Source organism: Monodelphis domestica, chromosome 5, assembly GCF_027887165.1.
Source record: "Monodelphis domestica isolate mMonDom1 chromosome 5, mMonDom1.pri, whole genome shotgun sequence".
In the NCBI taxonomy this organism is placed as follows: Eukaryota; Metazoa; Chordata; class Mammalia; order Didelphimorphia; family Didelphidae; genus Monodelphis; species Monodelphis domestica.
Window position 1 is genome coordinate 111,568,380 of NC_077231.1, and position 24,838 is coordinate 111,593,217.

The 24,838-nt window shown below is 37.7% G+C and overlaps 1 protein-coding gene and 1 long non-coding RNA gene across 11 annotated transcripts in view; one reads left to right on the forward strand and one right to left on the reverse strand.

Moving 5' to 3' along the window:
- Nucleotides 1-24,838, reverse strand: part of ERC1 (ELKS/RAB6-interacting/CAST family member 1) — a 457,438-nt gene that overhangs the window by 278,313 nt on the left and 154,287 nt on the right. For all 10 annotated transcript variants that reach the window (XM_056800772.1, XM_056800770.1, XM_056800774.1 and 7 more), the window contains exon 3: nt 5,409-5,825. In XM_056800772.1, the coding sequence (XP_056656750.1) occupies nt 5,409-5,825 (417 nt within the window). The remainder of the gene's footprint in view (nt 1-5,408; nt 5,826-24,838) is intronic.
- Nucleotides 22,854-23,989, forward strand: LOC130454761 (uncharacterized). The gene is made up of 2 exons (XR_008912573.1): nt 22,854-22,999; nt 23,596-23,989. It is a non-coding gene; the product is annotated as an uncharacterized LOC130454761 (long non-coding RNA).

Here is a 24,838-nt window from a genome sequence, read left to right on the forward strand (position 1 = left end):
CACCCCTGTTTCTAGCCGTAGCCAAAACCTTTCCCTACCCATGTGGTACTTCACCCCAGCCTCAGCTTTGTGCTTTTCCCCACCGTGGGGAGCACAATAGCTGGTAAAACCTCCAGTTTCCTCCTCCACCCTCTGTCCAACCCCGTCTTTAGGATCCTCCCTATGGGGAGTTACACCTGATATCTTAGCATACACAGGAAGATCTCCTGTGCCAAGCTCTGCATCCAAAAAACTCCTTGCCTCCAAATTAATTGTTTTGCCATTCCGTTAAAACTGAGGAGACAAGATGTTGCAAACCATGCTTGCAACTTTAAGAGAAAGCTTTTTGTCGCCAACATGTTTTTTACAATTGGAAAACCTTAGGGGTTCGGACAAACTCTTCCTCTTGATATTCCTAGGTGGTTTTCCTTTCATTAGCCTCAATATTAAGCAACAAAAGGCTAGCCTACTTCAAATGTAGACCCAAATGCAGACCCAATTGGATAATTTTGAAAAATCCTTGCCTGGTTTCAAGATGCAAAAGGAATATCCCTCCCCACCTATACTTCATATAGCATTTCTCCTCTCTCATCTTGTACAACTCCTGGCCACACTGCCTTGCCCATCCCTTTTCCCTGTGTCTTGCCTTCTCGTGCCCCTTGTCCCAGTTCCCAGCCCTGCCCATCTCCAGACCAATCCTGCCACTTCCCCTCCTCTCCCCTATGGCTCTCCCCCCTCCCCTTACTTTTTCTGTATCAACACTGATATCCAGCCAAAAGACAAGAACCACAACCAGTTCAGTTAAAATTCTTTTCCCATTAAGGGAAGTGTCCACCTTAAAGAGGAATCGAGAAGTAATGTCCTTAAGGCAACACACACCTTTTACTCCCTAAAATATTAAGAAATTCAAGCAAAATGTACCTTATTTGAGGACAAACCTATCGTGATCATTAAGACCTTGGATAATATATTTTGTGGATAATATATTATGATCCTGCATACCAAGATGTATGAAACTTACTTCAAGCTTTTTTGACAAGAAGAGAGAAAAGTAAACTTATTTCTAGTGTTTAATAAAGCCTGGGGAAGGAATGGGGTTCCCTGGCCAGAACAAGACCAAAAATAGGATGTTAATAATAAAGGAGGATATTTACAACTACGCCACAATAAAGAAGGATTGCTAAAAGCAATGAGAGATTGGCCAGGTATATGGATCAAGATGAGAGTCTTAAGTAATTAGATGATGAATCACCATTCCAGTTTATGGATAGACTTATTGAGGTGGGAGGAAGACACATAGACCTTGACCTTTCCAAAGAGAGAGATATCAGGCAAATTAGAAGACAGTTTGTAAATAACTGATGCAAACTCCAGGATTATTTTAAGACAAACTGCCCAAACTGGTCTAATATGGACCTTGAGGAATTAAGGAGGGTCAGTTTATGTATGAAAAGGCCATGACAGAAAAATGTGGAGACCAATGACTTGGTAGAAACATTAAGGAAGGAACTAAAATCTCTAATTGAAAGATTTGATAAAAATGAGAATAAAGGTCAAGCAGTTGCCATTGTCCCTTTACAGGAATTCAAGTCTCAATCACTTATATGCCACTTTTGTGCAAAAAGGGATCACATAATGATGAACTGCAACAATTAGAAATAATAACTTCAGAAATTACAACTTTAGAAATAATAACAATTATAGAAATAACACTCTAAATCAGGCAAACGATAACTCACATCAAAATACCTAACAACAATATATCCAAAGTAGAGCTCGTTCATGTTATAATCTTTATGAAGATCTTTTGTGAGGTGGGGGTTAAGGCACTGGAATCAGAGGGCATAATCTTTGATTTCCCAGATCCTGATGTCTTAATGCCAGTTATCCCTATCCACTACCCCCCACCCCCATAGTGATGAACCTCATGTAACTCTGAAAGTTGAAAATACATATTATGATTGCCTCTTGGACACAAGGGCCTCCAGATTTGTACCGATGAATACACCTGATTCTGACTATAATTCCATTGGATCACTAAATGTAATGGGGATATCAAGGACACCCCTAAAAGACCCAAAGCTTTCCCCTCAGATGGTGTCTGTAGGACCCTTAGTAGTTGAACATTCTTTCCTTCTAATGCCTAGGTCCCCTATAAATCTCCTGGGAAGAGATCTTTCTGCAAAGTTAGTCACAATAACTTGCTCTCCAGATGGCTCTATGTCACTAGAATTGCCTGAGGAATCCTTGATTCTTTCTTTCTTTCTTTCTTTCTTTCTTTCTTTCTTTCTTTCTTTCTTTCTTTCTTTCTTTCTTTCTTTCTTTCTTTCTTTCTTTCTTTCTTTCTTTCTTTCTTTCTTTCAAACAGTCAGGAAATGAAAGAATCCTGTACTTCTTTCAAACAGTTAGGAAATAAAGGAACCTATTTTTACAATCCCGGCTGATATCCCTGAATTGCTTTGGGCAACATCATCTTCTGATTTTGGCCTCCTCAAGTCAGCTGTTCCTATTCAAATTAGACAAAATCAGGCCTACCTCCTTCCATTCCTCAGTACCCTTTCTCAGAAGAAGCAACTGAAGGAATTACCCCAGTGATAAATTCATTAATTGAGCAAGGCACATTGGAGGATATTCAAAAATTGAGTGCACCCTCCACTAAGAAGCAATTGAGGGCAATTATTGGAGCAACAGGCTTTAGTAGGCAGTAGATTCCTTGTCATGGGTAAACTGCCAAAAAATTCAGTTCCTGAACAGCTAAAATTAAAGGCAGAACACCTGTCAGCTCTTTTACAATTAAAACAGGCTATTCTGTCTTCCCCTGTTCTAGGTATCCCAAATTACAACAAACCATTTACTTTGTATAAACATGAACAGAGAGGGGTAGATTCAGGTGTTTTGACTCAATCTTTGGGACCTGCTCAGTGCCCAGTTGCTTATTCTTTGGCTCAGTTGGACCCAGTAGCTTCAGGAGCACCACCATGTCTTAGAAGTGTAGCTGCCACAGTCTTGCTAGTGACTAAATCTGCTGATATAGTATTGGGATGCCCTTTAATCATAATGTGCCCACATGAAGTTGAAGCATTGTTGGTATGACACAGAACACAGGCATTTTCTGATCAGAGAATTACAAGGTATGAGGTAACCTTGTTGAATAATGAAAATTTTACATTAAAACATGTGCAGTCCTAAATCCTGCAATCTTGCTTCCCCAATTACCAGTTTCATGAGAATCTTTGCACAGTTGTGAATCTTGAGTGTGCATGGCTGAAAAACCTCAAAATGATTTATTTGATACTCCTTTAAACAATTCAGACCTAATATTATTTATTGATGTTTCTTCTTTCATAAAGGATGGCACAAAAGCTGTTGTAGTCACACAATTTGCTACTCTGTAGTCAGCTTCACTGCCCTCAAATATAAGTGCTCAAGGTGCAGAACTGATAGCTCTAAAACATGTCAGTATAATTGCCAAAGATAAGGCAAAAATTTACATAGATTCTATATATGCATTCAGAATATGTCATGCAGTGGGCCTGCTTTGGCTTCAAAGGGGACTTTTAACATCAGGTGGAAAATATATAGCTAATGAAGATATTATTAATGAAGTTCTTTCTGCCCTCTAGCTCCCTGAAGCCCTAGCTGTAGTTCAATACTCTGCCCATACACGAGGCACTAACTCTGTCTCCAAGGGAAATGACTGGGCCATAACTGCTACAAAGCTAGTGGCCTTAGAAGGGCCTAAGTTAATTTTAACATTTTCAACTATTGATGAATTAAATCTATCTCTTATAATTAAAAGGAAGTGGACAAATGGATGCAAAAATTTAAGGCCAGACAGATAAATGGAGTCTGAAGGAAAACCCCTATTCCTTAGTAGTTTTTATCACCAAATTTGCCAATGCATTCACAAAAATGGTCATTTTGGTACCCAGGGCATTGTGTACTCTGTTAAAAAAGTATGGATAACCCCTGGCATAACTACAATAGCCTCTAAAGTGTGTACAGACTGCCCTATCTGCCAAGCATTTAATCAGCACACCTTTTGTGGCAAAGCATTTGGTGGGTGTCCTCTGGCTTATACACATTTTGAACACCTACAAATTGACTATCACTGCCAAAAGCTGGACATTATAAATTTTGTCTGGTCATAGTAGATCAGCTGACTAGATGGTCTGAAGCATTTCCTACTGCTAGAGCCACAGTGGCTTTTGTTGCCAAAGTGCTTTTAAAAGAAATTATTCCTTGCTTTGGCCTGCCAACATACATTCATTTGGATAGAGGAACTCATTTTACTGATTCGATCTTGTCTCAAATTTATTCATAAATAACATAACACTAAGGAAATGTCAAAGTAGAGATTATAGATTTCAGAAAACATTCTATTCTCAGTCACAAAAGATGGCATTTTTAGCCTAACAGACTAAAAGAGTCTTGTGAAGTTAAACGAAAGTAACAAATACTGATCATTCACTGAAGGATTATTATTGTTTTTAATTTTCCTTTTTTTAATCAAAGATTATTTTCATTCATGCTTTCTTTAACTCAAAAAGGATAACTAAATATTAGATAAACACTGAATTTCTCTTTAAAATGAATATGAGGGGGCAGCTGTGTAGCTCAATGGATTGAGAGCAAGGTCTAGAGACGGGAGATCCCAGGTTCAAATCTGGCCTCAGACACTTCCCAGCTGTGGTACCCTGGGCAAGTCACTTAACCCCCATTGCCTATCCCTTACCACTCTTCTGTCTTGGCTTGGAGTATTGGCTCCAAGACAGAAGGTAAGGCCTTAATAAACAAATAAACAAACAAACAAATAAATAAATGAACGAATAAATGAATGAATGAATGAATGAATGAACAAACAAATAAATGAATGAATGGATGAATAAGTAAATAAGTAAATAAATGAACGAACAAATAAATAAATAAATGAGACGAATATAGCATTATTCCTTTAAATACATCATTTTTGTGTGTACCTATCCAGCTCTTTTATACTTAAGGTAACTATTTCCCTGGAAACAAGGCAACCCTTCATTATAATTGCCAAAATCTTTCTCTGCACTCTCTTAAATATAGGCATTAAATTAAATACATGCTGTTTGTTTTATTTTGTTCATTTGATAAGCTTTTCTTAAGATAGGTTCTTCTATGTCCATATAAAGAACAATGAAAGATGTCACAAGAAACTGAATGCAAAAATCTCTAGATGCCAAAAACCTTACAGATAAATGCCTACTTTAAATCAGCATACAGATCAGGCATTGTTATCCCCTTCTTGGTGGGTGGGCTAGAATAAACATCACTAAAAAATTCAACACAGAAGGAAGCAGAACTTCCCTTACGATAACAAAACAGAGAAGTATATCTAGGAAGAGATGCTAGCAAAAGACAAAAATTAGGATAATGACAACGAAGAAGACACTTACCTCTCTCAACATATTGTTCTCTTTTTCCTTTTGCTCCAGGAGACTTTCCAGATGGTGTACATGCATCTCTGCCTCAGCAAGTCGTCTTGTTCTCTCATGGTCCTCTTCAGTTGCCTTAGCAGATAGTCCCTTACTCTGCAACATCTCCAAGAGCTTTTTTATAGACTCATCTCGTGCACTCAGTGTTTGTTTCTGAGTCTCAATCCGCAACTCCATTTCTTCAAGGGTCTTACGAAGAAGGAAGAGTTCCTTGGCTTGCCTCTCATGTTCAGCATGTAGTCTCTGAAAGTTCTCCTCTGTCAGCTCTGCAGCAAAGGGTTCATTAGCTCTATTACTACCGTCTTGCTGAAATAGTTGGTTTAGGTCCCTCTGGATCCGCAATTCATCCTGGAGAGCCTGGATTGTCATCTGCATGTGCTTTAACAACAAAAAACACCAAAAACACTAAATAAGTGATTTGCTATTGTACAACAACAATGAAAAATGATTACTCAGATACTTTCAGGAATCTAGGGATAACTAAGGAAATTTCTCAGAAACTTCACATTTTTTGTCATTTTATCTTCAAATGAAAGGGGAAAAAACTGACCTACAAAATGACAGACTTTCAAGCAGTACCTTCAATAATTCCAAAAGGAATCAACCAAGAGCTAAAATCTTTCAAAAAAATACATGAACAATTTATCTTCCACATATATACTTTAGGATAGTAATTGTGAACCTTTTATAAAGGAGCAGGTGATGTTTGAAATGTTCTCAGGCACCTCTGGAGAGAGGGAGAACAGCCTGGCCCCAAAAGTGCCCACAGAGAGGGCTCTGAATGCCCCCTCTGGCATTTTGTGCCATAGGTTTGCCACCATGCCTCTAGGATATCAGAGTGGTCACAAACACCCTAGAAAATTAAGCGCAAAAAAAAAAAGTTTTCTTCCATATCAAGAGCAGAGGCCAAACAACAAAAAGTACCTAGAGTAACATTAACTATCTAATTTAAGACACTACCAACCACTGACAACATTTAATTGAAAGATGACAGGACAGCAAATACACACACAAATGTAAAAATAAGCCACCAAATCATAGTGGATGCACATATTAGAGATTCAGAGGAACCATACAGATTCAAGTTCAAAATATACAATAACAATCTTTCTACAACATACAAAATAAATGATAATACAGTATTTGCTTAAGGACAATTAATGCAACCATTTAAATCATTCCAAGTTCTATCCATTACTTCTAATTCTGTCTTCTGGGCCTAAGGGGGATAAATCTAATGCCTCTGAATTCTTGAGAGCTATCATGTATCTCCTAAGACTTCTCTTCCCCAGATAATATATTCCTAGTTCCTTTTATCAGTGCTTATATGGCATGATCTCTATATCCATTATTTGTCTTTTCCTTTCTGTGAAGTGTGAACACTAAGGGAATTTACAAGTCACTTGTTAAAATGAGTGAAAACTCCAGAAAATGGGTGATAACTCAATTAGTCAGAAACTTGTGAATTCCTTTAGAGCTCACATCCTCAGAAACTCAATCAGTTGGAACATTAATTCTTTTAAGAGTTCATGTCTACACTGTTCAATCAGTAAACTGTGAACCTTTTTGATGAGAAACTGACCTTCAGAAGGTGAGAACTGGTTCCCACAAACACTGCCCCTTGGGCAGTGCTAGACAATTTGGAAGCTGTGATTGGTCCCTGTGAAAAGGGGAGGAGACAAGAACGCACTATAAAAGGCTCTAAAATTTCTGGGCTCAGAGGAGGAAGTCAACTCCAAGAAGGAAGTCAGCTTCAAAACGAAGGTGGACTCAAGGAAGAAGGTGGGCTCAAGGAATAAAGTAGGCCTCAGGAATCACCTTCAGCTCAAGTCATTATCTTGACCTCCCTCTTTGAGGGAACTTGGATGAGTGGACAATTGGCTTTCCTTTCCTGTCTTTTGGAGAGTTTAATTCTGGTTGAAGGTCAACAAATCCTATCTGAGTAGGTTAATGTCTTCTCTACCCTTCTGTATTTCTCTACTTTCACTCTTTCAACCTCTTTTGTAAATAAAAGCTATTAAAGGTCACTTCAACTTTGAACAATAACATTTTGAATCATATATTTTAGTCAAACCCTTAATTTTAACCCTTACACTTCTCAAGTTTATTAATGACCCTCCTAAAAAGTAACACCCAAAAGTGGTTTGCCAACAGAAGAGTATGAAATTTCTCTATTTCCTCCCTTGCTTTGAAAGAAGTTTTGGAAGACTGGTTTGCACTCTGGCCTGGTGGGGTAAGACCCAATTTGCCTTACTTCACTAAAGGGGTCTAGGGTATCCCTTGATGGATAACAACACCCACATATCTCAGTATACCCCAATATTTTAATCACCATATTACAATGTTACATTATATTGGCCTTGCTGACTAAACATATTTTTTTCAACCGAACTGTATTACTCCTCCCTCATCCTGAATATGTGAAATTGAACTTTTTAACCCAATTATCAGACTTTACATGTATCCCTACTATAATTCATCAAAGCAGATCAGTCCAATATTACATTCTATAATGACATCTTTGGTTCAAGACTCTGACATAGAAATGTAGTTATTCCTCCTGTAGTGGCAACCTTCAAAGTACAGTTCTGGTGACACCTTTTCTGAACACCTCAATTATTAATACTATCATCCATGAAGTTACCTTATGTTTTATATATATATATATATATATATATATATATATATATATATATATATATATATTTACATATATATGTATATATAATATATATGTATGTATGTATATATATGAATGTTGTATTCTTTCAGCATAACTTGATGTCCTTGAGGATAAAACTTTTTATCTTTGAGTCCATAGCATAGTAATATATCCCTTAAATAGAGCAAACAATGCTGCATAAATGACCTTAATAATACAATGATGAATAGATTATTTGTTAATTAATTAAGAGTTAATCAGTGCTGGGAGCTGACAGGCCATGATGTCTTGACAAGAACACTTGTGGACGCCAAGAGGTCACAGAGTGACTCTTTGGCAGGATGGGATTGCCCACTCAGCCCCCTCTGCATGACTTCTCTCATCAACATCCCTTACTAATGAAATTGACATGATTGTTGTCCTCTCCCTAGTCTCAGAAAAAGTAATATAAGAGCAAAATGCTTGCACACTATTTCCCAAAATATCACCAAAAGATTAGATTCAGAAAACCAAACCCAAAGACTTTTATGATTAACTTTTGCTTAGGTACATAATTCCCCGCAAAAGCTGTACCCATAAGCTAAGCTCAGAATATCCCCTACTCCCCCTGTACAGAAACTCATTCTCCAAAAGCCAGTACATAAATAGTTCATAAAGGAAAATTTGTACAGGTACACCAAACTCCACCATGCCTCAGTGACTTGATTTTACCAACCAAAACTCCCCTTGAGAAACTCCCTAGTAAAATCTAAAAAATGATCAGTCTAATATTAAATCTGAGTTGTGTTCTCAGTACCTCTCTGATCTCTCAACCTCACTACTATGATTGTTAATTGTCTTTAGGATCTCTGATTGATTATCTATTTTTATTAAAGGTAATAAGTGATTTTCCTTGATTTTCTGGAGGCTCAAACCTCCTCACAGGTTAATGAGAAAGTTAAGTAACCTGTAACAAAAACATTTATCTTATATAGAACCTTTGTGTTTCCTGTCAAAATCAATAGTTACCATACAAATGTACAGAATGATCTCAGAATGTTAATCAATTTGTGAAAAGCTAATGTATCACTTATCCAATTATCTTTACTCGAACATGTATGTTAAATAATATATGTGTGTGCCAAAAAAATGGTTATAAAAATAAAGACCAAACCCGGGCATGGAGGAGCAGCCATTTCATGCAGAGCATGCCCCTGGCAGAAACATATACACAGAGCTGCCTTCTGCCTCTCATTTCTCCTATCCACTCCACCTACTGAGGACCCCTAGAGCCACAAGTGGGGCTGGACCCCAGTCCGAGGTAAATCAGGATATTGGGTTAATTAACAAGGTTGTGTATGAGGAGGTCTCCAGTTTAGAGAAAAGTTGTGAACAGTTTGCCTTAAGAAGTCAGTGGGAATTTTCATGAAGGTTCTTTTAAGAGGTTTTCCAAGAGCTCTAGGGGGACTGAGAAAAATAACGGTCACTTTGGGAGTTTGACACTCAGAGGTTGGAGGTTTTGATTGTTCTTTGGAAAATCCTGAGAGACATTGGCGACAGTTGGTTGAGAAAATTTTGGAAAACTTGGAAAGTTGGTGGATTAAATCATCATTTTGGAGAGAGATTAGCTGAGATTTCTCTCTGTAACATTACAGAGGTGAAAGAGGTCAGCAATGATTGGAGGGAGATATCTGCTGGAAACCTGTCAAGAGCTGATTTCTCTAACACTGGAGAGAAGGAAAGGAATTACTTATAAAATTAAATTAGAATAGTTTATATAGATAGAATAAGGGTATAGATTGAATAAGAAGTTTTAGGTCAGCCTTGATTTTGTCATAGAAGACAGTTCTTGTGATCTTGCAGTAATATAAGTTTAAAATACATTTGCCCTAATGTCAATACATACCCAAAAAGCTTTAAACTATAAAAATGATGCCTCTGATTGTTTAAAAAAAAATTATGGGACTTTGCTTAATGCTTCTGTCTGATTCCAGGAGAAGGGAATACAAAAAGAACCACTGCCCAGTGCCAAAGAAGCAAAAACCTACTTGCATAGTGCCAATCGAGTACAAGGTCAAAAGGACCAAACCAATCCAGATAGGATTGATAAACTTATAAGCCAATACAAAACAACTTGAACCTAGTGTGAGACGCAAGGTTGTGGTGCTTGACATATTGTTAAGATGTAGGACACCTTGTATCACACTCTTTGTGCAATACTCACAAACAAGTACCAAAGTTTAGCTATCATTCTGGCTCCTTGTATCCCTGAGAGTGAAGGTAAAATCAGACCAGGGAATGACACTTCCCTATCACAGAAAAATCTAGTCCTTTTTTCCCCTCTTATATTATGGCAACTTCCTGTAATCTTGGCTGCAAATGAGTAAGTGAAATATTGCTACATTTTGTCCTACAGGCTTGTGGGACAGAAATCACTTTACTTAGGCCCTGATTCAAGGGCCTATTATAGGTTTATTTTTCTCTTACTTAGAATTTTCACACATAAGATTTTGATAGTCTATATTTCATCCAGAAGTTATCTTTTCTCTTTTATTTGGACTTTTTGATGGTTTTTTTTTTATTTCTCTTGCCAATTGATTCATACACCTCATAACTTAGCCATGCATCCCTAAGTGATCCCTGTGTTTTTCAATACCCTCTTCAGGGAAGGGAATGTACTATTATTCTAAAATGCAAAGTTTAAATTCTTTTGAGAATAATTTTAGGATAAGAAACATGCTACCTCTCCAAATCCAGAAAGTGAACTGTTTAGAGAAGGTACCATGAAGATGCTTGCACAGACAATAGGCTGCACCAGAAGATCCAGAGTGAACTTTGGGATGTGGTGATTTGAACTGTGTGGGATTGAATGCATTTGTTCTGTATGTATACTCTTATGCCAAAGGGGACTTCCCCCTAACTGGCTTTTTGTCAATGCACCTAGCAATCATTGGTTTTGTTCTCTTTTCCTCTTATCCCCAAATTATTATAATTTAAAAGTTGCTTATGGGGGCAGCTGGGTAACTCAGTGGATTGAGAGCCAGGCCTAGAGACGGGAGGTTATAGGTTCAAATCTGGCCTCAGACACTTCCTAGCTGTGTGACCCTGGACAAATCACTTGACCCCCATTGCCTAGTGTGAATCTTGAAATTTCTCAGACTTGTGAATGTTAAAAAATTCCCCATTGGGGAATTCTCCATTGGGGCAATTCCCTATTGGGACCATTCCCCATTTGGACAGTGAGAATTCTACCTAGATCAGAAATGTGAAGACCTCTACTCCACTCGTACTTAAGACTGCTTTAGGGGAGAAAACTCCTTGCTGAACAATGAAAAATACTTACACCCATACTTAAGCCATGCCTATTTTTAGAATTAATTACAAAGGGGTGCTAAGTACCTATAAAGGTCAGGCAACTTGTGAACTTAAAAGGAGCAAAGAGGAAAAAACGTACACAGAGATTCTAACCTACTCAGGTGTGGATTACTAAAAGGATTAATTTACTCAGGTGTGAATTCAGAATGGACTGTCCTTTGGAAAACGTCTACTGTGATTGGTAGATGGAAGAACTTAGGGGAGGTAACATAGGAGAAAACCTGCTATATAAGAAAAAGGACAGACTGTTGAGAAGAATCTCTTGAGATATACAGACTCTTGAGAGACTATCTCTAAGGAGGTCTTTCAAGGAAGGCTGACTCTGGCTGGAACTCCCTCTGGGGAGACTCTGTCCCCCTGAATCCTTGCTTGAACAGATCTTATGGTGAGTGATTAGGAATGACTGATTTTTGGGGGGGGGCTTAGGCCTGGGTTGGCCAGGGCTGCCTGGGCCAGCCTATTCTTTCCTCATTTATTTCCTTTCTCTCTCTCTCTCTTTCTTTGATTCCTCATTGTATTATTAATTAAAAATCTCTATAAAACCCAGTTGACTTGGGTATATTCATAATTGGGAATATTTCCCTGGCAACCACCTTAAATATTTGATTTAAAACAAGACACTGTGGAGCAAACATATTTCCTGCAGTCACAATTTACTCACCCCACTCTTATATCTATCACAATTTATATCTTCCACTATTTTAATCACTACAGTTTACGACCCTCAACCATTTTAACTCTTACAGTTTATGGCATCCACTATTTTAAATGCGACACTAGCCCTTACCACTCTTCTGCCTTGGAGTCAATACAGAGTATTGACTCCAAGACGAAAGGTAAGGGTTTAAAAAAAAAAAAGTTGGTTATGATTACAAAATCCATTGAGAGATCTTCCACAGATCTCAGGATCTCAATGTAAAATTGAAAATCTGTTACCCTAAAAAAGAACTACATTTCTCCGGAGCCCACTGACTTCCTGTAGACAGGGGATAAATATTGAGTGGGAGGTCCTGCTCAGCCTCTTTGGCTTGCAGAAAGCATGGTGGTGGTGGTAAGCTAAGTATGGGGATTTTTTAATGGGCTAATAAGCCATGGACATGTGGTCTTTATTTTTTGATTTCTAATGATCATTAATAAATCTCTAAAATATGGTATTTTTATTACAGACATTTAATTTTAATTTTTACAGTCTATATCCCAAAGAGATAATAAAAAAGGGGAAAGGACTTACTCTTTTTGTAATAGCAAAAAATTGGAAATTGAGGGAATGTCCATCAATTGGGAAATGGCTGAACAAATTGTGGTACATTTTGGTATTTTGCTATAAGAAATGATAAGCAAAATGACTTCAGAAAAAGCTGGAAAGATCTGTGGGAATTGATGCAGAATAAAATAAATGAAAGTGAGAGAACATTGCACATAACAGCAATATTGGTTGATGATTATCTGTGAAGTGTGGCTACTATCAGCAATGCAATCATCTGGAACAATCCTGAAAGACATATGGCTAGGAATGCTATCCACCTCCAGAGAAAGAACCATTGGAGTCATCTTTCACATCAGTGTTTTTTTGGTTTTATTTTGGGGTTTGGGTTATGTATGAGTTTGCTCTTACGACAATGACCAATATGGAAGTGTATTTTGCATTTCAATAAAAATAAAAATTTTAAAAAGAAAGAAGGTTAAAAAAAGGAATGCTACTTCAGCTTGAACCACACAAAGAATTACTAATCCTTCTCTTATCTTTAGAATTAACCAACGCGGACTTCCGGTTAAGATGGCGGCTTAGAGAAAGCTGAAGTTCAGATCTCCGGAAAACCCTTCCCGACCGATCTCAAACTAGAAGCTCCTAAGGCGCCGAAATTCAAAACGATCAACAGCACAGACCCTGGGAACCCTCCTCCTGGACCTGGACCCGGTTCAAAAGGTACGGCTCCCCTTAAAAGCCAGAACCCGAGATCCCTCGGACCTCAGGGGTAGGAGCGCAGAGTCCAAGGCTCCCGGAAGCAGCAGCCGCGCCGGGCTCAGAGAGCAGGGTCTGAGGAACAACAACCCTCAGGGTCTTCTACCCAAGTCCCAGTCCGGGTGAAAGTTACTGCCTGGGGCTTCCGCTGCAGAGAGCCTGTCAGTCCGGGTGAAAGTTACTGCCTGGGGCCTCCGCTGCAAAGAGCCGGTAGGTCCGGGTGAAAGTTACTGCCTGGGGCCTCCGCTGCAGAGAGCTGGTCAAAACAACAGCAACCCTCAGGGCGGGCAAGACAGCCTCACGGGCTGGATCCTGCTATCCAAGTCTCAGTGAAAGTCTGTGCTCTCGGAGCTTGGGGAAGCGGCAGCCCGGCAGCCCATCCCCCCGCAGGCCGACGAAACAGCCTCACGGCCAGGAATTCTGAAGGCAACTTCCGGAAATCGAGCCAGGGGGAGAGTGTGGCCTCGTGGTCCGACCCTTCCATTCCAGTTCCAGTGAGGCATATTCAGTTTAACCCAGGGAACGCTCATAGAACCATCTGCCCAGGACTAAAGCCACTGATCACCAGACAAAGACAAGAAAAGCCAATCCTCCACGTTCAGAGATGACAAACTCCACAGAAACACAGAAGCCCCAAAATACCAAGAAAAATAAGAAGAAAGGGGCGACTTTGGACACATTCTATGGAGCCAAAATACAAAATACAGAGCAGATAGAAGAAGATATACAAGAAAATTCTCCAAAATCTTCCAAAGGAAATAGAAACTCTCCACAAACCCATGAAGAATTTGAATCAGAAAGGACCAAAAAGATGGAAGCCCTCTGGGAGGAAAAGTGGGAAATGATGCAAAAGAAATTCACGCATCTACAAAACCAGTTTGACCAAACTGTAAAAGAAAACCAGGCTTTAAAGCAAGAACTAATAAAGCAAAGCCAAAACACCAAGAAATTAGAAGAGAACATAAAATATCTCACCGACAAGGTGATAGATCTGGAAAACAGGGGGAGAAGAGAAAATTTAAGAATAATTGGACTCCCAGAAAAGCCAGAAATAAACACCAAACTGGACATGGTGATACAAGATATAATCAAAGAAAATTGCCCAGAGATTCTAGAACAAGGGGGCAATACATCCACTGACAGAGCTCACAGAACACCTTCTACACTAAACCCCCAAAAGACAACTCCCAGGAATGTAATTGCCAAATTCCAAAGCTATCAAACAAAAGAAAAAATCCTACAGGAAGCCAGAAAAAGACAATTTAGATATAAAGGAATGCCAATCAGGGTCACACAAGACCTTGCAAGTTCTACGCTGAATGATCGTAAGGCATGGAACATGATCTTCAGAAAGGCAAGAGAGCTGGGTCTCCAACCAAGAATCAGCTACCCAGCAAAACTGACTATATACTTCCAAGGGAAAGTATGGGCATTCAACAAAATAGAAGACTTCCAACTTTTTGCAAAGAAAAGACCAGAGCTCTGTGGAAAGTTTGATACCGAAAATCAAAGAGCAAGGAATACCTGAAAAGGTAAACATTAAGGAAAGGGGAAAAATGTTATCTTCTTTTACTCAAACTCTCTTCTATAAGGACTACATTTATATCAACCTATGTATACTAATATGTGGGGAAAATGTAATGTATAAATAGGGGGTAAAGAAAGACCAAATAGAATAATGGTTCTCACACAAAGATTCACAGGGGAAGGGGAGGGGAAGAAAACTCCTATAAGAAGGAGAGGAAGAGAGGGGGGGGGGGGTTTACTTAAACCTCAATCTCAGGGAAATCAACTCTGAGAGGGAAAAACATCCAGATCCATTGGGATCTTGAATTCTATCTTACCCAACAAGGGTAAGGAGAAGGGAAAACCAAGGGGGGGAGGGGGAGAGGGAGAACAAAAAGGGAGGGAAAGAGAGGGGGGAGGGGGAGGGAACAAAAAGGGAGGGACTAAAAAGGGAAACATCAAGGGAGGGGACAAGGGGGACTGATTCAAAGTAAATCACTGGACTAAAAGGTAGAGCCGAAGAAGAAAAGGTTAGAATTAGGGAAGGCAATCAAAATGCCAGGGAGTCCACAAATGACAATCATAACTTTGAACGTGAATGGGATGAACTCACCCATAAAACGTAGACGAATAGCAGAATGGATTAGAATCCAAAACCCTACCATATGTTGTCTTCAAGAAACACACATGAGGCGGGTTGACACCCACAAGGTCAGAATTAAAGGATGGAGTAAGACCTTCTGGGCCTCAACTGATAGAAAGAAGGCAGGAGTGGTAATCATGATATCTGATAAAGCCAATGCAAAAATAGACCTGATCAAAAGGGATAGGGAAGGTAATTATATTTTGTTAAAAGGGACTCTAGACAATGAGGAAATATCATTAATCAACATGTATGCACCAAATAATATAGCACCCAAATTTCTAATGGAGAAACTAGGAGAATTGAAGGAAGAAATAGACAATAAAACCATACTAGTGGGAGACTTAAACCAACCATTATCAAATTTAGATAAATCAAATCAAAAAATAAATAAGAAAGAGGTAAAAGAAGTGAATGAAATCTTAGAAAAATTAGAATTAATAGACATATGGAGAAAAATAAATAGGGATAAAATGGAATACACCTTCTTCTCAGCACCACATGGCACATTCACAAAAATTGACCATACATTAGGTCACAGAAACATAGCACACAAATGCAAAAAAGCAGAAATAATGAATGCAGCCTTCTCAGATCACAAGGCAATAAAAATAATGATTAGTAATGGTACATGGAAAACCAAATCTAAAACCAATTGGAAATTAAACAATATGATACTCCAAAACCGTTTAGCTAAAGAAGAAATCATAGAAACAATTAATAATTTCATCAAGGAAAATGACAATGGCGAAACATCCTTTCAAACCTTTTGGGATGCAGCCAAAGCGGTAATCAGAGGCAAATTCATATCCCTGAAAGCTCATATTAACAAACAAGGGAGAGCAGAGATCAATCAATTGGAAATGCAATTGAAAAAACTCGAAAGCGATCAAATTAAAAACCCCCAGCAGAAAACCAAATTAGAAATCCTAAAAATTAAGGGAGAAATTAATAAAATCGAAAGTGATAGAACTATTGATTTAATAAATAAGACAAGAAGCTGGTACTTTGAAAAAACAAACAAAATAGACAAAGTACTGGTCAATCTAATTAAAAAAAGGAAGGAAGAAAAGCAAATTCACAGCATTAAAGATGAAAAGGGGGACAGCACCTCCAATGAGGAGGAAATTAAGGCAATCATTAGAAATTACTTTGCCCAATTATATGGCAATAAATACACCAATTTAGGAGAAATGGATGAATATATTCAAAAATACAAACTGCCTAGACTAACAGAAGAGGAAATAGAATTCTTAAATAATCCCATATCAGAAATTGAAATTCATCAAGCCATCAAAGAACTTCCTAAGAAAAAATCCCCAGGGCCTGATGGATTCACCTGTGAATTCTATCAAACATTCAGAGAACAGTTAACCCCAATACTATACAAACTATTTGACATAATAAGCAAAGAGGGAGTTCTACCAAACTCCTTTTACGACACAAACATGGTACTGATTCCAAAACCAGGCAGGTCAAAAACAGAGAAAGAAAACTATAGACCAATCTCCCTAATGAATATAGATGCAAAAATTTTAAATAGGATACTAGCAAAAAGACTCCAGCAAGTGATCAGAAGGATCATTCACCATGATCAAGTAGGATTCATACCAGGGATGCAGGGCTGGTTCAACATTAGGAAAACCATCCACATAATTGACCACATCAACAAGCAAACTAGCAAGAACCACATGATTATCTCAATAGATGCAGAAAAAGCCTTTGATAAAATACAACACCCATTCCTATTAAAAACACTAGAAAGCATAGGAATAGAAGGGTCATTCCTAAAAATAATAAACAGTATATATCTAAAACCAACAGCTAATATCATCTGCAATGGGGATAAACTAGATGCATTCCCAATAAGATCAGGAGTGAAACAAGGATGCCCATTATCACCTCTACTATTTGACATTGTACTAGAAACACTAGCAGTAGCAATTAGAGAAGATAAAGAAATTGAAGGCATCAGAATAGGCAAGGAGGAGACCAAGTTATCACTCTTTGCGGATGACATGATGGTCTACTTAAAGAATCCTAGAGATTCAACCAAAAAGCTAATTGAAATAATCAACAACTTTAGCAAAGTTGCAGGATACAAAATAAACCCACATAAATCATCAGCTTTTCTATATATCTCCAACACAGCTCAGCAGCAAGAACTAGAAAGAGAAATCCCATTCAAAATCACCTTAGACAAAATAAAATACCTAGGAATCTATCTCCCAAGACAAACACAGGAACTATATGAACACAACTACAAAACACTCGCCACACAACTAAAACTAGACTTGAACAATTGGAAAAACATTAACTGCTCATGGATAGGACGAGCCAATATAATAAAAATGACCATCCTACCCAAACTTATTTATCTATTTAGTGCCATACCCATTGAACTACCAAAATACTTCTTCACTGATTTAGAAAAAACCATAACAAAGTTCATTTGGAAGAACAAAAGATCAAGGATATCCAGGGAAATAATGAAAAAAAAACACATATGATGGGGGCCTTGCAGTCCCAGACCTCAAACTATACTACAAAGCAGCAGTCATCAAAACAATTTGGTACTGGCTAAGAAACAGAAAGGAAGATCAGTGGAATAGACTGGGGGAAAACGACCTCAGCAAGACAGTATACGATAAACCCAAAGATCCCAGCTTTTGGGACAAAAATCCACTATTCGATAAAAACTGCTGGGAAAATTGGAAGACAGTGTGGGAGAGACTAGGAATAGATCAACACCTCACACCCTACACCAAGATAAATTCAAAATGGGTGAGTGACTTAAACATAAAGAAGGAAACCATAAGTAAATTGGGTAAACACAGAATAGTATACATGTCAGACCTTTGGGAGGGGAAAGGCTTTAAAACCAAGCAAGATATAGAAAGAATCACAAAATGTAAAATAAATAATTTTGACTACATCAAACTAAAAAGCTTTTGTACAAACAAAACCAATATAACTAAAATCAGAAGGGAAACAACAAATTGGGAAAAAATCTTCATAGAAACCTCTGACAAAGGTTTAATTACTCATATTTATAATGAGCTAAATCAATTGTACAAAAAATCAAGCCATTCTCCAATTGATAAATGGGCAAGGGAAATGGATAGGCAGTTCTCAGATAAAGAAATCAAAACTATTAACAAGCACATGAAGAAGTGTTCTACATCTCTTATAATCAGAGAGATGCAAATCAAAACAACTCTGAGGTATCACCTCACACCTAGCAGATTGGCTAACATAACAGCAAAGGAAAGTAATGAATGCTGGAGGGGATGTGGCAAAGTAGGGACATTAATTCATTGCTGGTGGAGTTGTGAACTGATCCAACCATTCTGGAGGGCAATTTGGAACTATGCCCAAAGGGCGACAAAAGAATATCTACCCTTTGACCCAGCCATAGCACTGCTGGGTCTGTACCCCAAAGAGATAATGGACACAAAGACTTGTACAAAAATATTCATAGCTGCGCTCTTTGTGGTGGCCCAAAACTGGAAAACGAGGGGATGCCCATCAATTGGGGAATGGCTGAACAAACTGTGGTATATGTTGGTGATGGAATACTATTGTGCTCAAAGGAATAATAAAGTGGAGAAGTTCCATGGAGACTGGAACAACCTCCAGGAAGTGATGCAGAGCGAGAGGAGCAGAACCAGGAGAACATTGTACACAGAGACTAATACACTGTGGTATAATCGAACGTAATGGACTTCTCCATTAGGGGCGGTGTAATGTCCCTGAACAACTTTCAGGGATCCAGGAGAAAAAAAACACCATTCATAAGCAAAGGATAAACTATGGGAGTGGAAACACCGAGAAAAAGCAACTGCCTGAATACAGAGGTTGAGGGGACATGACAGAGGATAGACTTTAAATGAACACTCTAATGCAAATACTATCAACAAAGCAATGGGTTCAAATCAAGAAAACATCTAATGCCCAGTGGACTTACGTGTCGGCTATGGGGGGTGGGGGGGAGGAAAAGAAAATGATCTATGTCTTTAACGAATAATGCTTGGAAATGATCAAATAAAATATATTAAAAAAAAATAAAATTAAATAAAATTAAAAAAAAAAAAAAAAAAAAAAAGAATTAACCAACGGAACAAAATCTAATAAGAATAATCACATGAGTTTCGTAATAGAAGCCATGACCAGACAGTGAGAACTCCTAACTAGTGTGTCTTTATATTTCAAAGAAAGTAATAATCAAATTTGGTTCATCATAAATAAGGCAACTACAAGAAAAAAAGTAATGTTAAGTGGAAAATTCCATTATCTAAATCCTATATATAATCTAAAAACAATCAGACTTTAGTCTCTGGTCCTTCTTATTTTTATTATTTTACTTTGACTAGTTCCTTAAGCTCTCTAGGCATCAGTTTTCTCCTCTGTAAAATAGCTACAATATCTGTATTACTGACTACATATAATTATTCCAAAAAATGAGTTTCATTTTCTCTACCAAAAAAAAAACCCCAAGGAAGTTAAGGTACCATAGGACTAATCTTCCCACAAAGGCAATATTTTAACAGCTTCAAAAATTATTTTCTACAAACATATGTGTATAAACGCATACACATATATCTACAAATGTCAGATCTTTTATATATCTTTTAATATTCATAGAATTATTTATAACACTCATCAGCAAATAATTCAGTGCAACTAAAGTAGAACTTGATTATAGCCAACATTTGGCACACACTTTAAGCATGAATATTCCAAGCTGATATAATAAGTATTTCTTTAGTAAAAAGTTTGCTTTTATTGAATTTGCAACAAATGCTTAACAGTGTCTAGAGTATCAGGTATTTTTAAAATGCTTGTCAATGAAAATTTATTGAAATGAAAAGTTTCTTCTTCACATCTGAGGAGAAAATTGTGGGAACTCAACCACACTAACTCTAAACTGTGACTGAATTCTGGATCTAACTCAGTTCCTTTTCTATTCAATTATCGGCCAACTTCAACTTCTTTCTTGTGAAAAAACTTTATTGTATTTTTTTAACTTAGCCCTGCATAGCTGTGTGAATTTCAAAACTACTCAACCCTATTCAGACCATTCTTTAGAAGATGGGATTTAGCTATTTCCTGATCAATAACAATAGAGATACTTGAAATAACAGAATCAGGTCTTGGAAACTACAATCTCCACCCTACTCAGGGTAACAAGATCAGGAAGGACTGTAGCAAAACTCAAGATTTAATTATTTGAGAATATGGCCTTCAACAGACATGTGCAAAAAGGACAGACCTCTGGGTGGTCCTAGGTTAAGCTAGAGCCACCATTGGCACAGGTGAGACACAGGAAGTGAGGTAGAGGACAGCTCAGGAGTGCTGGGGACTTCCTGTGTGAAGGGAGAGTGGTTGTTTGGAGCCTGGTGCTTGGAGTGGAGGAGCCCTCAGACTGTTTCTCCATTTTGGACATGTGAGTGATAGGGACTGATCTCTTTTCTTTGCCTCAGCTATCCAGGGCCTTGGGCCTTTGGCTCAGCTTAATCAGAGTGAGTATTTAAGCCCTATTTCCTTCTCTCCCTTTTCCCCCTCTCTCTTTTTCCCTCTAATACTTTTCTTCCTCCTGTTTGTAATTAAAACACCATAAAAAGGTTAACAGCTGACTTGAGTTTTCATTTAGGAATTACATAGCTGAATTCCTTGGCGACCTTAAATTAATATATATCAGTCTTTTTAAGTGATTTTGGGAAGCTGGACCAACAAGAAAAACACTATAACATAATGATTTGACCTAAACATAATACTCTAATGAAACAGCAGTGAGCTTCACATAAAATCATTGCTTTGACATTTTGATCTTTGGCAACATAATACCAAACTGAGTCAACCATTTAAAGTAAAGAGTGAAAAAAATAGCTATGAATGAAATCCAAGAAGTGAGTATGCAAATTCACAAATAATATTCTATATTTAATTTTTTATCTTTTTTAAAAGAGCTATTAAAATATTTGTATACATAGAATTCCAGCAAATACTGTGAAAAATAGAGACTTCAAGATTACAAATCACAGGTGGTACAAGAAAAAGAATTTCAAAGAAGCATTTATTTATAACACTATTGTTTCTGCCAAGAAGACAACCAAAATAGGTGAGGTGAAGAGAAGAAAAGGCACCTTTCATAAGAGCTTATAATAATTCAGACAAATACAAATAATTTTTTCACTTCAACCAAATTAAATGAAAAGAAACATCCTTCTTACAATGACCTAAACAATTTAGCAAAAACAAAATTGCAAATATATTACTTTGCCAAAAGAAAACTATTATATAAAACCATGTGAGCATGAAAATTTTCAAAAGATAAACAATTTATGTTCAGTCACTTTGATTGTAACTTTAAATGAACCAAACTTTACTAGGAAATGTACACATACAGAATAAAATACAGTATCAATTTTTAAAGTTCATAGAATAATAGGATTAAGGTAAGAGTAATGCTGCCTAATGAACACAGCCCTAGAAAAAAATAAGAATTTTGAATTCAAGCTCTAGTTTCACCATTATTAAATCCAAAACATTTGAGTAAGCATCATTCATTAAAGTGATCCCTTGTCCATATATCAGATATCTCATCTATAAAATAAGGATCTTTGCCCCTAGGATTCTACATAATATATCTTTTAGATTGATGTAGCCATTATTCTAAGTTATTCATAGGTATATGAAAGAATTAATGAAAAACATAAAGCATTTATTTTGTAAAAGACTGGGAATAAAAAAAAAAGACAATTCCCATTATTAAGGAGATGAGATCCTAATGGTAGAAACTATAGGAAGTTTCTGCTAGAGATTAAGAAGTTGAAAGGAGAAAAATTCCAGATAGTATAGTGGAAGGAGAGCCTTAGAGTAGGACTTGAGGGGAATGAGGGAAAGGGGGCTGGGTGGAAGTGAATGGAAATAATGAACGGGACAATAAAGGACAGATAACAAGGTTTGAATGACAAGAGCTAAAGGTTAAGAATCACTGGAATGGGCAAAGTATGACCCAGTGAATATGTGTTAATGAGAAATTAGTTCAGTTAACTGATCATCTCTAGAAGTTTGACTTCAAAGTAGAGTCCCCTTGGACCCTAGACAGCTCAGTTATGGGAATCAATGGAAAGAGACATTTTTCACTTTCCCACTCTTATAAGGATGAGTTAAATTAAGGAGGAAAGTGTGTTTGCAAAGGGCAAAGGCATGGGAAAGCAGAGTAAGTAATTCTGGAATTCTGAAAAGGAGGGTTAAGCTGTTACTTAGAGACAGTTGTAGCCTGAGGTTGATTCATTCTTTCTCTAGTTTTACCTGGAGGAGGACTGGCTTTTCCTTTGTTGACTGTGTTTTATCTTCTCCATCCTACCTGCTTCCCTGTTATCTGACTGAAACATCTACTGAGCTTTCTGTGTGATCCTGTACGTCTGAGCCATATGCCTATGAGAATTTGGTTTGAGTCCTTTGGATCCAAAATCTCTTCATGGGTCCTGTCCTGCCTAACTGCCTAACTACCTCCATTACCACCAAAAGGGGGTTGGTTTGGATTAGTGTAGGATATTTATATTAGGGTCTGGGTCTCTAGACAGATAGGCAAGTTCAATATAATTAGATTCATAAAGACTCCTGGTGACAGAATATTTAGATCTTGTGGGGTTAAGATAGATAGCATTAGCTTAAGTTATCCAAACCCTTCTTACCTTTTCCTTGTTAATAATCAAACAAACTTTATTTACATCTTAGTGGGTGTGTATCTCTGCCAGCACTGGGCTTGATTAGCCTTCCCAAAAACAGTGTAATCTTCTGTTATTGGCCTAATTACACATCCAATCCCATCCCTAAAACCCTACCATTATTTTACCACCAAGATAGGAGACCAGATAGAATAGTAAGCAATGAAATGGGTTTTTCTTGTTCTCTAGAAGCAGGAGACCTAGCATGAGAGAACAGTATTTCTCTCTTTAATACAAAGGCAAGAAGAATGGTGTACAATAGAGTGGTATTTCTCTCCCCACAGAAAGCTATAGATCAAGGAGGCCTGGCATTATGTGATGGTGCTTCTCATCTTCCCAAAGAAGGCAGGAATAATACTTATTGTAATATCCTCCATGAAAGAAAGAAAACCTATTGCAATGAAATATTGTGGTTCTCCTCTCACCCCAAAGACATTCACCCAAGAAAGAAAGGCACCTCTGTAGGAGACCTGGCTGGATGGTATGGCATTTCTCATCTTTGATACCAACCCAAGGGACTTGGCATGATGAAAGTGACATTTAAGTTTAGTGTATTCTCATCTTAGCTAGGAATCTTGCCCAGGTCACTCTGTAAATCCTAGAGAGGGACCCACCTAATATGGTGGGACTTTTGTTTCAGTTCTCTTGACACTGAATAAATACAAGTAGAGCTCAAAAGGTTATTCGTCACACTTATCCCATTACTAGATCTACTATCTTTTCTAAAGCATTTATCATTACGATATCCTTTATATGAATTAACTGAGGGAAGGAATCAGGGAACACCTGAACCTAGTTTTTAAAGAAAATAAGCACTGTGAAAAGTATAATAGTACATTTTAGTCATTGATTTTATTAGTGGGAGAGATGGTTTAGACAAATGCAGAGACAATTTTGGGAATCTGCCTAGTTGGAATGTAATGAACAAGAGGTAAGTAATAGGAATGAACTCTTCCTGAAAATCAGGTTGGAAGCTGTGTGAAGAATATATTGTAGAATCCTCCCTGGAAGCAGGTATATTCATTATGGGAAATGAGAAACTCTAACAATAATGTATTTGAGAAGCTATGAGGCCCTAGAATGTGGCAACAGCTATCTAAGTGGATAGAATGTGCTAGGAGGAGAGAAGTTTTAGAGGGAAGGAAGGTTGAAGGAAACAGAAAAATTCAAGGAAGACTCCAATGATGTGTACCTGAAGGACTAAAAGAACAGTGGCTGGGTTAACCACAATACTGTAAAGGAAAGCAACTAAGAAAGATGTCAGAATTGATCAATGCAGAGCGCAATGATGAGTCAGTGGATCAATGGGAAAATCTGTTTCTTCCCTTAAAAAGAGAGATGTGCTATGGGTACAGAATGAAGCCCACCTTTTCTCATTTAGCTCATATATTGAATAGGTTACTTGATCATACTTATTTGTTACAGTGAGGAGTTCTGGCATAGGGTAACTTCTCTGAAGCATCAGATTGCTTTAGAGACTTACCTTCTCCTAGATAGTCTATACTTTCTGGGGGTTTGTGCCTACTT